This window comes from Marmota flaviventris, chromosome 9, assembly GCF_047511675.1.
Source record: "Marmota flaviventris isolate mMarFla1 chromosome 9, mMarFla1.hap1, whole genome shotgun sequence".
NCBI lineage: Eukaryota > Metazoa > Chordata > Mammalia > Rodentia > Sciuridae > Marmota > Marmota flaviventris.
Window position 1 is genome coordinate 102,620,081 of NC_092506.1, and position 14,100 is coordinate 102,634,180.

The 14,100-nt window shown below is 51.4% G+C and overlaps 1 protein-coding gene across 1 annotated transcript; it reads right to left on the reverse strand.

The window, feature by feature from the left end:
* Positions 1 to 7,264: 7,264 nt before the first annotated feature.
* Positions 7,265 to 13,100, reverse strand: Smim35 (small integral membrane protein 35). The gene is made up of 5 exons (XM_027930761.2): positions 13,052 to 13,100; positions 12,304 to 12,450; positions 11,341 to 11,374; positions 10,662 to 10,796; positions 7,265 to 10,450 (listed from the first exon to the last, which is right to left on the reverse strand). Exons 1-4 carry the CDS (start codon positions 13,098 to 13,100, stop codon positions 10,697 to 10,699), a joined length of 330 nt encoding a protein of 109 aa, XP_027786562.1. The 3' UTR covers positions 7,265 to 10,450; positions 10,662 to 10,696.
* Positions 13,101 to 14,100: the final 1,000 nt, after the last annotated feature.

Below are 14,100 nucleotides of genomic sequence, written 5' to 3' on the forward strand. Positions count from 1 at the left end.
CTGCAGTGGGCATGGAGATGCATCTCTGTCTGCACAGAGGCAGCCCTCTCAGAACTGCACTTTCCAGGTGAGGAATCAGAAGGTGCTGAGAGGAGGTGATGTGGGCCTGAGCGGCATCTGCTGTGTGTGCTGTGTTGGACATGTGCATGGGGGTCTACAGCAGGTGCAGAAGAGGCATTTGGCCCAGCTGGAATGTTTTGGAGGGCTGCTTGGAGAGTACAGGCCAAGGGCTCTGAAAACTTCCTGTCCAGCACCAGCTTCTTTCTCTTCCTACGCAGTCAACTCTTTGAAAGAGCACTTGCCACTCACTGGCGACTTCCAAATGCTTCTGTTGCATGGACAACTCCAGAGACACCACGCACTTCATATTCTATAGGCTATCACAGCACCCCCTGAAGTTGTGCAGCCTAGAGGCCCTGCTCGCAGCACTCCTCAGACACCAGGACCATATTTTTGTCCCCACCAACTCCTTCATGTTGATAACCCCAGCACAGATTCCCTCCTCCAAAGCCTAGTTATGCAATTAAAGGGCTCCATGTTCCTTCAACATGTCCAAGCCTGAGCCACCTTTTCCCCAAATTTGGATTTTCTCTAGTGTCTCCCATCCTGACCAATGCCACCACTCCCACCCACATGGCTATGGGGACATGGGGATCATGCATTTCCTTCTACACCTTCACTTTTCCCCTAATGGGAAAGGTGACCATGAGGTGGCCTGTCAGCCTTACCTCTTCAATAGTCCTCCAGCTGTCCCCTCCATCCCCGCCCAGATCCCCCATCAGGACAGTTTGACACCATGTCCTGGGCAGTTTCTTTTTCTCTAGCATCCCCCCCTCCCTCCAAATAACCTTCCCTGCTGCTCACTGGGTTCAGGGATCTCAAATGCAAATTTGAGCTTTTAATTCCACTTGCCAGTGGCTCCCACCACCTACAAGACAACACTCACAGCCTTAGCCTAAACGAGAAGGTTCTTCTGGATCTCACCCCTGCCTCCTGCGCCAGTCCCTTTCCTTCCCTTCCACACCCTCCCTCCTTCTCCCCTCCTGCCCTCACATCCCCTGCTGTCCCCAATATGCCACACCTTGCCACGCCTCCGGACCTCTGTCCACGCTGGTTCCTCATCCCCAAATGCTCTTCTCTCTCTTCATTCTTTCAAGGCAGCTCATGTGTCCTCCTCTACAAAGCTTCTCTGGGCCCCTCAGAACCTGTGCGTGCTTCTAATAGGTAACCTGCACTGGACAGCAGCGTTCCAGGGTCTCTTGTGTACAAGAATAAAAGGGTAAGAGTGACATGTGCCTCTTAGTGCCTCTGTGCTTGGAACAGTGCCAAGTACCTAGTCCTGGATGCACCAAAGTAAAAGGAGTGAAATTCATGAATTATTATATTACACTTCTTGGAGGTGAAGATGCAGAAATTGAGTTCTACAGCAGGTACTGTAAGATCTGAGCTCATGATTAAAGGCTGGGCCTAAGAGAACAGGCACATGTAATGCAGCAATCACTATGCAGCCACATGCCAGAGGGTAGAGAGAGCAGGGCAGTCACACCAGTGGGGTTGCTGCCAGTCCACTCAGGCTAAAGGACTCCCAGGGGCGAGGTTGTTGGGCTAGAGATGTCCCAAGGACAAAAAGGAAGAGGCAGAAGGTCCAAGGATTAGAGTGGAAAGTATGCTATGCCTGACTGACCCTCAGAAGGTCTGGGTTCTAGGCTCGCCCAGCTCAGGCATTGTGTGTTCTCTGGACAAGTCCATCAGTTCAACTCTGGGTCTCCGTCTTCTTGTCTATCAAATGGAGATAGTCCTCTTCAAGCTGATTTCATTCATTAATGTCCTGGGTCTATCACTCTCATTAACATAGTACAGTCAGTACTCATTTCATTGCGAGGTCTTTGAGAGCAGAAGTCCTCTTGATTCATCTCTGTATCCCTTGCACCCAGAAAATGCCTAACAGACTGTAATGGGTGCTCAATAAATTTTTGGTGAGTCAACGAATGCATGCATGAATAGTTTTCTTCTGTTCATGTAACAGAGGCATTTGAAAGCCATTGAAAGGAGTTGAAGAAGCATAATATCCAACGTGAGGGGCAATGTGGTAATGGTGGACTGAGGCTAAGCAGATGCTTGGATGACATTAGACTGAGCCTTAAAAAGGAGGCAGCACCTAGCTTTGATTGAAGTTCACACTCAGGCCTGCCATCTGCTCAGCTTAGTCATATGATAATATGATTTTTTTTCCTGCCCTGCTATTCTCACCCTACAACTCCTGAGTGCTGTAGGAACTCAGGGCCACAGCCAAACAGGAAGCCTGAAGTGAGGGGATATGGCCAAGAAGACAGGCAAACGATCATGAAAACATCTGGCACACAGTCATTCACTCTGAGCAAACTGGCACTGAATATCTAGCCTGGGTGCACCCTCTGGGAATACAACGGGCAACCAGATGTGCTGTTTTTCCTCCTCGGTGCAGTTCTACATTACTCATACACATACATACATGCAAATACACAGACACACACAACACACACATGCACACAAATACAAACACACAAACACATACATAAGCACACACAAACACACATACAGACACATTACAAACACACGCATACATACACAAAAACCACACACACATACACAGGAACACAGGGCTGTGGTCTTCTCAGCCTCAGGACATCCCACTAATGCCCTGGGGAGCACTCCTGGCAGATCAGTGCATGCACACACTTGTGACTTCCCTGTTTCTCTCAGAGCACATCAGCCCTGCTGTGACCCTCTCAGCCACCCTTCACTATGAAGCAGACCCAGGGGAGCCTCCACAGAAGGCCAAAAGGGCCACTCCAGAGTGGGAGGCAGCCCACTTGTGTCTGGGGCCTCCCTGTGCTGACCATCCCAATGCACTGTGTCCTCAATTTGGGCACAGATGACCTTATTGGGGGCCTCCTGGGGGCCCTGCCACCCTGAGTTTCGAGTCCTCCTCCTCCAGCAGGCGCTGTGTCTCCTTCTTGCGCTCCAGCTGCTCCAGGGGGGGCTCTCCTCCTCCTCCTCCTCCTCCTTCTCCTGTGGGGACGGGTGTCAGACTGAGGAAGCCACCTTACCCACCCCGCTGGCACTGGGGTTCTGGTTTTCATCTCGGCCAACCTGCACCGATGCTTTGCTGCGTGTCGGGCTCTGTGCTGGGCGCAGGGACACAGCAAGAGCAAGAAGGGCCCAGGGTCTGCCCTAGCAAAAGGCTCCCGTCCCTCAGGAGTGTGGGCAACAGGGGAGCCAGGCCAGGACAAGCAGCAGCCCATGGAGCTGTGACCCGGGATGGGAAGAAGGGTGACCAAAGTGGGGCCCCTCCTTGGTGGAGGGTGTGGCAGGTACAAAGGACTATGGCAAGATGGCTTTGGAGGCTGGTGTGGCTGGAATGGGCAGCTAAGTGGGACTGTGGAGAGAGAAAGGCCAGAGGATGGAGGGCTGGGCCACAGAAGGGTCTGCTCTGGATTCCAAGAGCCATGGAGGTTGGGGTCCCCTTGTCATCTGGGGGACATACTGCCCATGTATTAGTGAGGGCGGGGTAGGTCCCACCCTGGCCCCCAGGGAGGTCCTGATGCCAGCTGGGTGAGGGACAGCTGGTCTGTGGGACTTACCTTGACCCCTGCCACCCACCTACCCACAGGGGAAGGGGGCATTCCGGTCCATTCATAGCACAACTGCAGGCTCACCGTGATCCCCTGCCGCCTGACCTCAGACACCCCACCTGCCTGCTCACTGCCTGGGACTCTGCCATCTCTTAAACCAAGTTCCCCCAGGGACAGCCTCCACACCTGCAGCAAGCCTGGAGCAGGCAGGTGACCTCTGGGCTGCGTTGCTCACAGTCCCCAACCCTGCAGGTGCCCTGCAAGTGCTTGATAGAAGTGTGCTAAAAGAATGGATGGACTCTGGAAGGTTCCAACAACTCAGGAAGGACACGTAGCATGTGGTCATTAGTGCACAGGACTGAGCAGGAATGGGAGGTGTGCATCTACTTTGGTAGGGTGTGATTGATGGTGGCATGCCTGTGACCCCAGCTGCGTGGGATGCTGGGGCAGCAGGGACACTTGAACACAGGAGTTCAAGACCAGCCTGGGCAGCACACGAAGACACTGTCTCAAAACCAAGGTATCCTTTTAAGAAAGGGCTAGGGGTGTAGCTCACTTGCACATGTAATTACACAATAGTCATACATTTACACACATACACTTATGCACACTCACTAATTACGCAATAGTCATACATTCACACACATGTACACTCATGCACACATACTCCCACACACATGCACACATTCATGCACATACACACTCAATACGCAATAGTCATACATTCACTTATGCACACTCACGCACCCACACATAGATACACCCATTCATACTCACACAAACTTTACACACTCACACACATTTGTGCACACCTATACACACACGCACACATAAGCACACACACGCATGCAAATATGCACACACGCATGCACAGACACCCTCAATCTCACACACACAGATACGCATACCCTCAATCTCACACACACTGGCACACATACACACTGACAGAAACATACACACACATACACTAATACACACTCACAAACTCACACATATAAATAAACCCTTTCATACTCATACACTCACATACTCTCATGCACACTCACACACAATACACATTCCACACACTTGCACTCATAAATGCACCCATACACATGCACACACTTATACACACTCACATGCTCATTAACATGCACACACACTTACACAGATATGTGCACACCCATAGACTCATACAGACTCACATGCACTCACAACACTTACACTCACATATACATTCACACACATACACATATTCACACACTCACACATATATACACCCTTTCACACTCATGAACACTCACACACCCATACATGCTCATGCACACATGCACACTCACACACAAACTCAAACTCACACACACAGGCACACACATACACACTTAAACATACAAAGACATGCACACTAACACACACATCTACACTGACACACCCAAGCACACATACACATATGCATAGTCTCACACACACATTCAGATACACTCACATACCCATACACACATGTACACTCATGCACACATACTCCCACACACATGCACACATTCATGCACATACACAATACGCAATAGTCATACATATACATGTACACACTGACACATATATACCCTCGCCCTCACATGCATTCACACACATATACACTGTATCAAGCACTCACAAATTCATGCACACACACTTCCACACACATACACACTCACACATTTGCACATACACTCACAAACATACACACATACATACACACCAATACTCATACAAACACACTCACTGACACACACACCCATACACTCACATACACATATGCACACTCACACCACATACACTCACACATTTATCCACACTCACACCACATACACATGTACACAGACACACCCACACATATTCACAACACACTCACAAAGATACACACTTTAACATGCACACTCACACAAAAAAGCACACACAAACACACATATACATACACACAAACACATACACACACACACACATTCTCCACTTGCTCCTTCCCAGATCCCAGCACTGTGGAGCTGAGGTTATCCATACTCTGAAATAGCCTCAGAGCTGGAAGGGAGCTTGAGACCCTCAGGTTCAATGGCAGCTGTATGCACAACAGATATATGGGACCCAGAGAGCCTGAGCCCAGCCACTACAAGAGAAAGAACTAGGATTAGAACAGAAGATGAGGCTTCCTAGTTTCCCACCCATCCTTCTCCCACTGGCTCCTTGCGTGGATGGGATATGAGAAACTTCACCCAGCTTTGGGAGGAGCGACCCCCACCTCTGCAGGGCCCACCCAGTGGGCCTCCGGTGCTGCCCCACCTGTTGTTTTGTTGTTCTGCTGATACTCTGGGCACAGAACATTTTCACTTCTGGTCCCCTAGTGTGAGAATTCACCAGGCCACTGGCTTCCTGTTTTGTACCAAATCTGCTTAAATATCACCAATTCTAGATGGTTTTTGATCACTAAGCAAATTTTTAAAAATATAATATTGACACTCCCTTGCGCTCCTACTTTGAGTTTCCCAGACTCTGGGAGCAGAGAGAGGACACCATACATGCTGCCCTCTTGGTTCCCATCATCTGGTCCATGGGGCAAGGCCATGAAGACTCGAAGGAGAACCCAGAGTAAAAGAGCCCATCCTCAGCTGCCAGGATCCTCATGGTTTTAATCGTCTCTTGGGTTGTTCCTTAGGTAGAAGACCTCACCATCTGTGAGTGCCCTTCTCTAGAAGTTTATCTGCTCAGGAGCACAGAGTTGGATGTGGGTGAAGATGTGGAGAGGAGATCAAATTGCTGGTTTTCAGAACACCTAAGACTGAGCCAGGCAAAAAGCCCCACAAAAGATGCCCTGAAGAAATTGAGCAGCCTTTCCACCTGATTTCCTGAGAAGTTGCTGCCTAGGGCCAGGACCAAGCAAGGCTCCAGAGAGAGCTCAGAAGGACTATCAGGCCTGATTCTGTCTCTAAGAAGTGGCCCCCAAATAGGAGAGAGCAAGAATGAATGAGCACAAGGAAATCATCACGTTATGGAAGCCAGAGAGTGTTTATGATTCAAATCACAAGAGAACAAGAGCTGCAGGTTTTTGAGGCAGCTCCCTGGAGAAGCAAAATTTGAGCTGGCGTGAAGGATGGACAGAAGGTGATGCCTCGGGGTCAAGGAGGGTATGGATAACCAAAGGAAGAACGAGGAGTGGCCAGTGAGATGCTCAGAGCTGAGATGGGGCCAGGAGGCCTGAGAGTCCTGCTCATGGTAGCAGTGGACACAGAAAGGAGACCTGCTGGAGACAGGGGCTGGTTTCTTGGGGACCAAGGACCTCAGGGTCACTGCTGGCTTGGACTGAGGGTACAGGTGGGCAACAAAGGGTTATAAGGAGAGTAAATTCTCTCCAGGCCTGGAGCAGACCACTTCACTGTGCTCTCAGCCTATTTCCTCACCCCTGGGGTTGGCAGGCTACAGTGCGGATGTGTGAACGGAGACCCCACCCTGCACCAACGTGTGCCCGCCCCACAGAGGTTGGTGTTTTCCTTCCAGGGAAAGAGTGGCTTGGTTGGGAACGGTCTAGTCTTCAATCCTGGGCAGATCTCAGCAAAGTCCAGACAATGCCCAAGTAGCAGTTAGAATCTTGGCCCATTGGGGTCTAGAGCTACTACAACTCATAAATGAGAGCATTGGGACTATACTTTGTGCTTGCATCTTTTGTTTATTGAGCACCCACTGTATGACAGCACTTATGCTAAACATGAATACAGAGAATTTTTAAAAAGCAAGACAAGGTAAGAGCCAGGAGGATCCTTGAAGAAATAGTCCAGTCTTTTGATTTCCTGGTGCTGAAATAGATGACCAGAGAGGTGGAGTGACTAACCCAGGGACACATAGCATGGCAGGGCAATGTCAGAATCAGACTCTATTCTCCAGAGCTCCATCCTTACCTCACTAAGCCCGGAGGCCAGGCTGCATCCAGGAGGCCACAGACTCTGCTCAGGCTCCAGTGCAGACAGTAGTGAGCAGCTGTGGAGCTTTAGGCAAAGCATGCTACCTCTTGGAACCTCTCAGCTCCCATATGTAAAGTGGGACCAATCATAATTCCTGTGTCACAGGGTTGCCACAATGTCCAAAATGCAATAACAAGTCAGAAAAAAAGTTCCCTCTTCTAGGACAAGGCCGATTTTCAAGGTTATATTCGCTGTTTCCTCTTTACTCCACAAGCACTTATCGAGCACCTCTATGTGCTTCAGTTTTAGGGGCCCCTAGAGACCTATAGGACCTAACCTTGCCTGCAAAGGGCTCAGCTTGGTTGGGGAACAAGACAAATGGAGCAAACACGGCCCTCTACAACCAGGATCAAAAGGGGTGGCATCTGAGTCTCGAGTCCTAAGAAGAGTTGCAGGAAAAATGGGACTTGAGCCACACTGTGCAGGGGCGGGTGGGGGATAAGAGGGCACTCCGGGCTGGGGAACAGCCCTGACCAGGAGAGGACCTGGGAATGGGCAGCCCACAGTACTGCAGGCTCCCAAGGATGCGTCTCGACTCATCTGCTATGGCCTGAAGGAGTGAAGAGGGAGGGAGACGGTGCAGCAGAGGCCCTGGCACAGCAAGGGCTGGGCGCCCAGCCAGGGCCCAGCCCACAGACCTGTAGCCTTGATTTCTAGGAAGTTCTCCTCTCTTATTTATGAGCAAGTGGGAATCTGGCCCTTCAGAGTCCTCAACAGAAACATGTGGAGTCCTAGGGTGGGGCCACGGGGGGCCAAGAAAGCTCTGCTGGGCTGCGGAAGTAAAGAAAATGATGGGGGAGGAGAGGGGACAAGGAGCACGTCAGAAGGCCCCAAAAGAGGAAGCAGCCCACTCTCAGTTCCGCTCCCAAGGATGGGAAATACCCTCCATTCTCCCAGTCCTCAGCAGCTGTTCCTGCATCCTCTCCTGAAGCCACCAGACCTGAGACCAGGACCACTGGGTTGAGCCCCAACCTCCTTTCAAGTGTCCCTGAAGCTGGTGGGTCCCGAGCACTTTCAGGGACCCTTGAGCAGCCCTGCAGGGACTGCAGACCCCGGATTCACACTGAGAAGGGCATGATTGAAAGCGTCACTAGGAATGGACACCCTATAGGTTAAACTGTGGGTCTAAGCCAGGTGCCGTGGCGCATGCCTGTGATCCCAGCAGCTTGGGAAGCTGAGGCAGGAGGATTGCAAGTTCAAAGCCAGCCTCAGCAAGTAAGTGAGACCCTGTCTCTAAATAAAATACAAAAAGAACTGGGGACATGGCTAAGTGGTTAAGCATCCTTGGGTTCAATGTCTGGTACTAAAGTGGGTAGGGGAACCTGTGGGTCTAGTTCTCAGAGCTGAGATCCAAGGAAGAAGGAAGCCAAAGTCAATCCGTCTCCTTTTCTCCATTTCTCCCAAGAGACCTTCAAGGAAGAGAGGGAATCCAAAGCCATTAAGGGCTCTTCTCCACTCCCACCTAGTCAGAGGTAGAAGACCCAGTAAAGTCTTCCAAAAAGACTGTGTTTATAAAGTCAAGGCTTGGTTACGTGGAGGACGACGCAGGAATCCCCTGACAGGAAGTGAGGGGGGAGGGGTTGGCAAGGCCACTCTCCTTCCTTCTGCTCTGCTAGATCCCAAAACCAGAAAGAAACAAGGCCTCAGGAAAAGAAAGATAGGAAGATAAATCACATGACCCCTCTCCCCCTCCCAGTCAGCTGCCTGGGTAGTGGCCTTGGTGCTGGACAATGGCAGAGAAGCCAGGGCTGTAGTTGTGTCAGCAGGTTTCAACAGCCACCGCTGCTGATCCCCTCTCACGTCCTGCTCCATCCACAGCTGCCTGGGAACTCAGCCCCTCTGGATAGAACAACAGCATCATCAAGGACCGACTAAGTCAACACCCCAGGGCCAGCTCCGCCTCTGGCCCCCGTAGGTCCCTCTACAGGAAGGAGTGATGACTGGCAAGGCACATTGTCCTGCTGTCCTCGGGTGACAGCTGTTTCTTCCTTTCTCTTGTTCTTATCTGCTTCCCTCAGCCTCGCCTGGGTTCCTCTTTCTGCTTTCTCCACTCCACCACTCCACCACTTTCTGCTTCCCAGGGCCGACTTGGCTCAGGAAACCCAGGGCACTGGGAGATACTGTCCCCTGTGCCCCATGCCCACCCTGGCACAGGAGCCCAGGCTACTGGGACATTTCTAGTCTATTCTCAGAACTACCAATCAAAATTGAGAGCTAACCACATTTGGGAGGCACTGAGGCCTGTCATGGAGGGAGAGCGGGCCCAGGGCAGGGAGTAGAGCTGGGTAGAGGGCAGCAATTCCAGGGAAAGAATGGAAAGTGCCAGAACCAAGCATAGAGGGAGGCAGGGCAGAGTAAAGGCTGAACTCCGTCTTCAGAGAAGTTGTCCTCTGATGGGAAGGTAAAAAACCCTGTCTGGAGTCCCACCTCTATTTCCATAGAACTTTGCCCAGTGAAGATATGACTGTCTTTCCAGCCCCTGGTGTCAACCCTATAAGAGGAAGTGATGGGACCCGCCACCTGAGGCGCTCCCTCTGGAGTCTGGGGGCTCCTCCCACACTGTAGGGTGTGGCTTGGCTCCTCAGGACGCCTCAGCAACTCCTGCAGGCTCAGGGCCTCCTGGAGTCCGGTCCTTCTCCCTGGGGTGGCCGCCTCCTCGCTGGTTCCTGTGAGAAGGCTGCTGCCACCTGGCCAGTCCCTCCCCAGAGGCCTGACTGTCCCCAGGACTCTCAGGTCACAGGCTAGTGAAGTATCCAAAGAAGACTCCTCATCCTCCACCTTCAGAGGCCAGGCCAGGTCTTGAGGACCCAGAAGAGGGAGAGCAGCCCAGGAGAGCCCAGGATGGTCAGGAGCTAAGCCAGGAGTCTGTTCCTAGAAAAGAAAAGGAAGGGGGAAAGAGAAGAGGTGTGAGAAGGTTCCTCTAAACCATGTCACCTAGTGAGGCTTCTTCCAGCAAGAAAGAAGGCACTAAATCATCTCTGAATTTTGAGTGGTCCTTGGTGCTGGGCGTGGGTGCCTGGACCCCCTTAGGGCTTTATTTGGACTTGAGATTCACTCAGGAGTTCTGCAGCTTCTCACTCACCTCTCCCAGGCTCTAGAAGCCAGGTGCTGCCCCCGTCAGACTAACCCGTTGGAGAACTTCATGTAGCCGCCATCTGGACTGCTGATATGGCCACTGATGGTGAAGGGTGGCCCCACTTCCAGATCCTTCAGGGTCCTGAGAAAGGTTATCTTATTAAGCTCCTAGAGCCGAGAACCCAGCCTCTCCCTGGGGCTGCGTATCCCTGGACTAGACATAGGAAGACATTCCTGGCTGTGGGGGCCGTCTCCAGGTAGCTGACTCACTGACCTATCTTCCAGAATAGGACTAGCCCCATTTCTCAGGGCCAGGAGGAGCAGGACTGCGGGAAATAGATGAGATGACTCAGCCCAAGAGGACCTTCTGACTCCAGCTCCCCTCTTCTCTTTCTAGAGGGATGGGTGGATGGATAGAGGGATGGGTGGATGGATAGAGGGATGGACGTTCCCTGCCTGAGAATGATCCCTGCTAAGAGGATCACTGTCATTAGGATCTCACATGGTTCTCTCTATGCTCAAGTTTTTCATGGAACTTTTCCAAATGGATTCTATTTGGTTTGTGTAGGGGTACGGAAAGGAGATGGGAAGGGAAACAGTAAGTTCTGGCTCCATCTTTGAGTCTTTCTTCATCATACTTAACCCCCAGTGCACACGCCACCCAGATCAGCTCTGTATCTACTCACCGGATTTGGTACAAGTTGAAGACAAAATTAGGCCCTGGGAAAACAACCAAAAAGAGAGTTAGTAACTCCAGGGAAACTGCCAGGACCCTTCCAGAATGATCTGGTACTCCCTCACCCCTGTCTGGAGGAGCAGATGACTAGGCCTTGGGATGCCTTGTGAGGGCCCAAGGCTTCTAAGGGCCCTGCCCCTGTTGGGAGGGAGGCAGTACCAGCCTAGAGTTCAAAAGAACCAGGCCTCCTCGGTTTCAATCCCACTCCATTCTTTTCCACCCCTGTGACTTTAGCCTCACATCCTCCTCTACTTCAAAAATGGAAGCTATAATAACTTTGTCCTCCTGTGGAATTTTTTAAAAAGAATAATATTAGGCAAAACATTGTAGGTGCTTAACAAATATTTGTAGACACCGGTTAAAGTTTACTATAGATCTAAGAAATTTTCACTACCTCTCGTCATTCCATCATGTCCCTCCCACTTTCCCAGAGTCCTATGAAAAGCACAGATTTGTCCCTAGAATTGAAAACACCTCAGTGAATTCCAGGAGACTCCCGGGGAAGCTGGAACGTCGGCACGCTTAGGAGAGGACCCAGGACCCACGGATGGGGCAGGGTCTCCCAGGAGCCAGACAGGACCACCTGGAACTTGGCCTGCCAGTCCCTTGCCCTTGGCCTTGAGGGCCCACACAGGCCCCTGGGAGAGACCCCTGTGGGCCATGAAGAAAGGGGAAGCTGGCTGTTTGCTGGGGTGGGAGGAGCCCCCATTCTTTCAATAAAGGTCACATTGCCCCACCCCAGCCAGTTCAGCGCTCAGCTACCCAGTCAAGGCTTCAACCACAGAACTGCCACAGGAAAGAATTTTGCATCCCGCGCAGTGCTTCAAGACTGGCAGTTCCGCTGCCTTGGCAACCGCTACAGGACAGGTGGGGCCGGGCAGAGCTGGGGTGACGGGGGCCAGTGCTCACTTACCCTCCCAGCAGTACCCACGCTGGTACCACTTGGCCAGGCTGTAGCCGAGGATGGACACGAGCAGCAGTGACAGCCCCACGCTGAGGATCAGGCCCAAGGTGCTAATGGAGTCCTCCCCTGCAGAGGGACACAGCAGCCTCGAGTCCTCTCACAGCCCCTCGCACTGGCTGACCTGCACCATGGGCCACTGCCCATCAAAGTCACTATCCCCTGGAAGTCTCAATCAGAGCTAGTTCACTCAGCCCGACCACACTACCACATAAAACTCAGATACTTAAATTGTTAGAGTAAGACATGCAATAGTTAATCCAAAGGAAGTGACCTCTGATAACAGCTTGGAGCTGGGAGGCCTTCCTGAATCCTCAGGCATTCTGCTTGATGGAAAAGTCACTGTTGTTGGGGGACGAGCCCGGGACATCCAGCCTTGGTGTGAGTGAGGTGGCTGGGAGGGGCAGGCTGGAGACGCCCAAGAGCACAGACCCGAGGAACTGCTTTCCCCTGCCCGCTCTTCAAAGCCCATGTGCCCAGCAGCAGGGTGAACCCTGGGCTCTGCCTGCTGCTGGTACTTGCCCCTTGTTCCCTTTTTGTGGTATGAGCACTTGGCTAAATTTATGTTTTGTTTGTAAAGCTTCACCAAGAGAAGGAAACAGACTGGAAATATGTGGGGCCAGAGACGAGAGAAGCAGAAGCAGAGGGAGACAAGGTTCTGAGGAGAGGCTGAGGGTAGGCGCACCATGGGACAACCCACCTGGGGTCAGGGTGCTCATGAAGGGGAGAGCAGACCCCTCCAGCCCCATGAGGCACCAGGACTGTGGCAGAGCACGATGATTTGCCTCCTTGACCTAATGGCTTGAGGGGTGTTGCCTAGAGGTCAAGAGGTGCACTGGTCAGGCCCAGACCCTGGGTGCTGGCTAGCATCTGAAATCCAGCTCTGTCACTTGCCAACTCTAGGGCCCATGTCGCTCCCTTCACCTTGCTAACAGTCAATTGCCGTGGTGCAAAGTGAGACTAAAATAAGTACACATAGAGTTATTGTGATGATGAAGGGAGATGTTGAGGAAGGAGCACTGAGAAGAGGTCCTGGCACACACAAAGTGCTTAATAGATGCTGGTCATATCATTGTTGTTGTTGTCATTAACATTATCAATAATGCAAATACATTTTTATTTGCTTTTTATTTATTCTGGTGGTGGGGATTGAATGCCCAGGGGCACTTTATCATTGAGCCACATCCACCAACCCTTTTAATTTTTTTATTTTGAGATAGGGTCTCACTCAGTTGCTGAGGCTGGCTTTGAACTTTCGATCCTGCTGCCTCAGCCCCCCAAGTGGCTGGGATTACAGGTGTGTGCCACTGCACCCAGTTTGCAAGTACATTTTTAAATACTTCACAGTTCTCCCCACCCACACCTTTCTTTCATGCCCCTTGGTCCTTGCCGTTAAAGCAGCCATGTGAAAAGAACATGACCACCAGATGCAGAGAAAAGGGAGTCTCTCCTCTGTCTTTAAGGGATCTGTCCCCTGGAAATCTCAATCAGAGCTAGTTCACTCAGTCCAGGCCCTTAGAGAAACACAAAGAATTCACAGTATAGACAAAAAATAAGTGAGCCTAAGATTTACCTTCTTGGTCAAACTGTTATTGCAGTTTGGCCTACCTGGCCAATATAATTACTAATATTACTTCCTCCCCTGGGATCCTCAGCAGCTCAAGAGCTGGATAAAAAGAGGAAGCAAGAGATGACACAGTCTAGGGAAAAAAAAGGTATAGGGAGCGACCACCAGTTTCTCACTGGGGG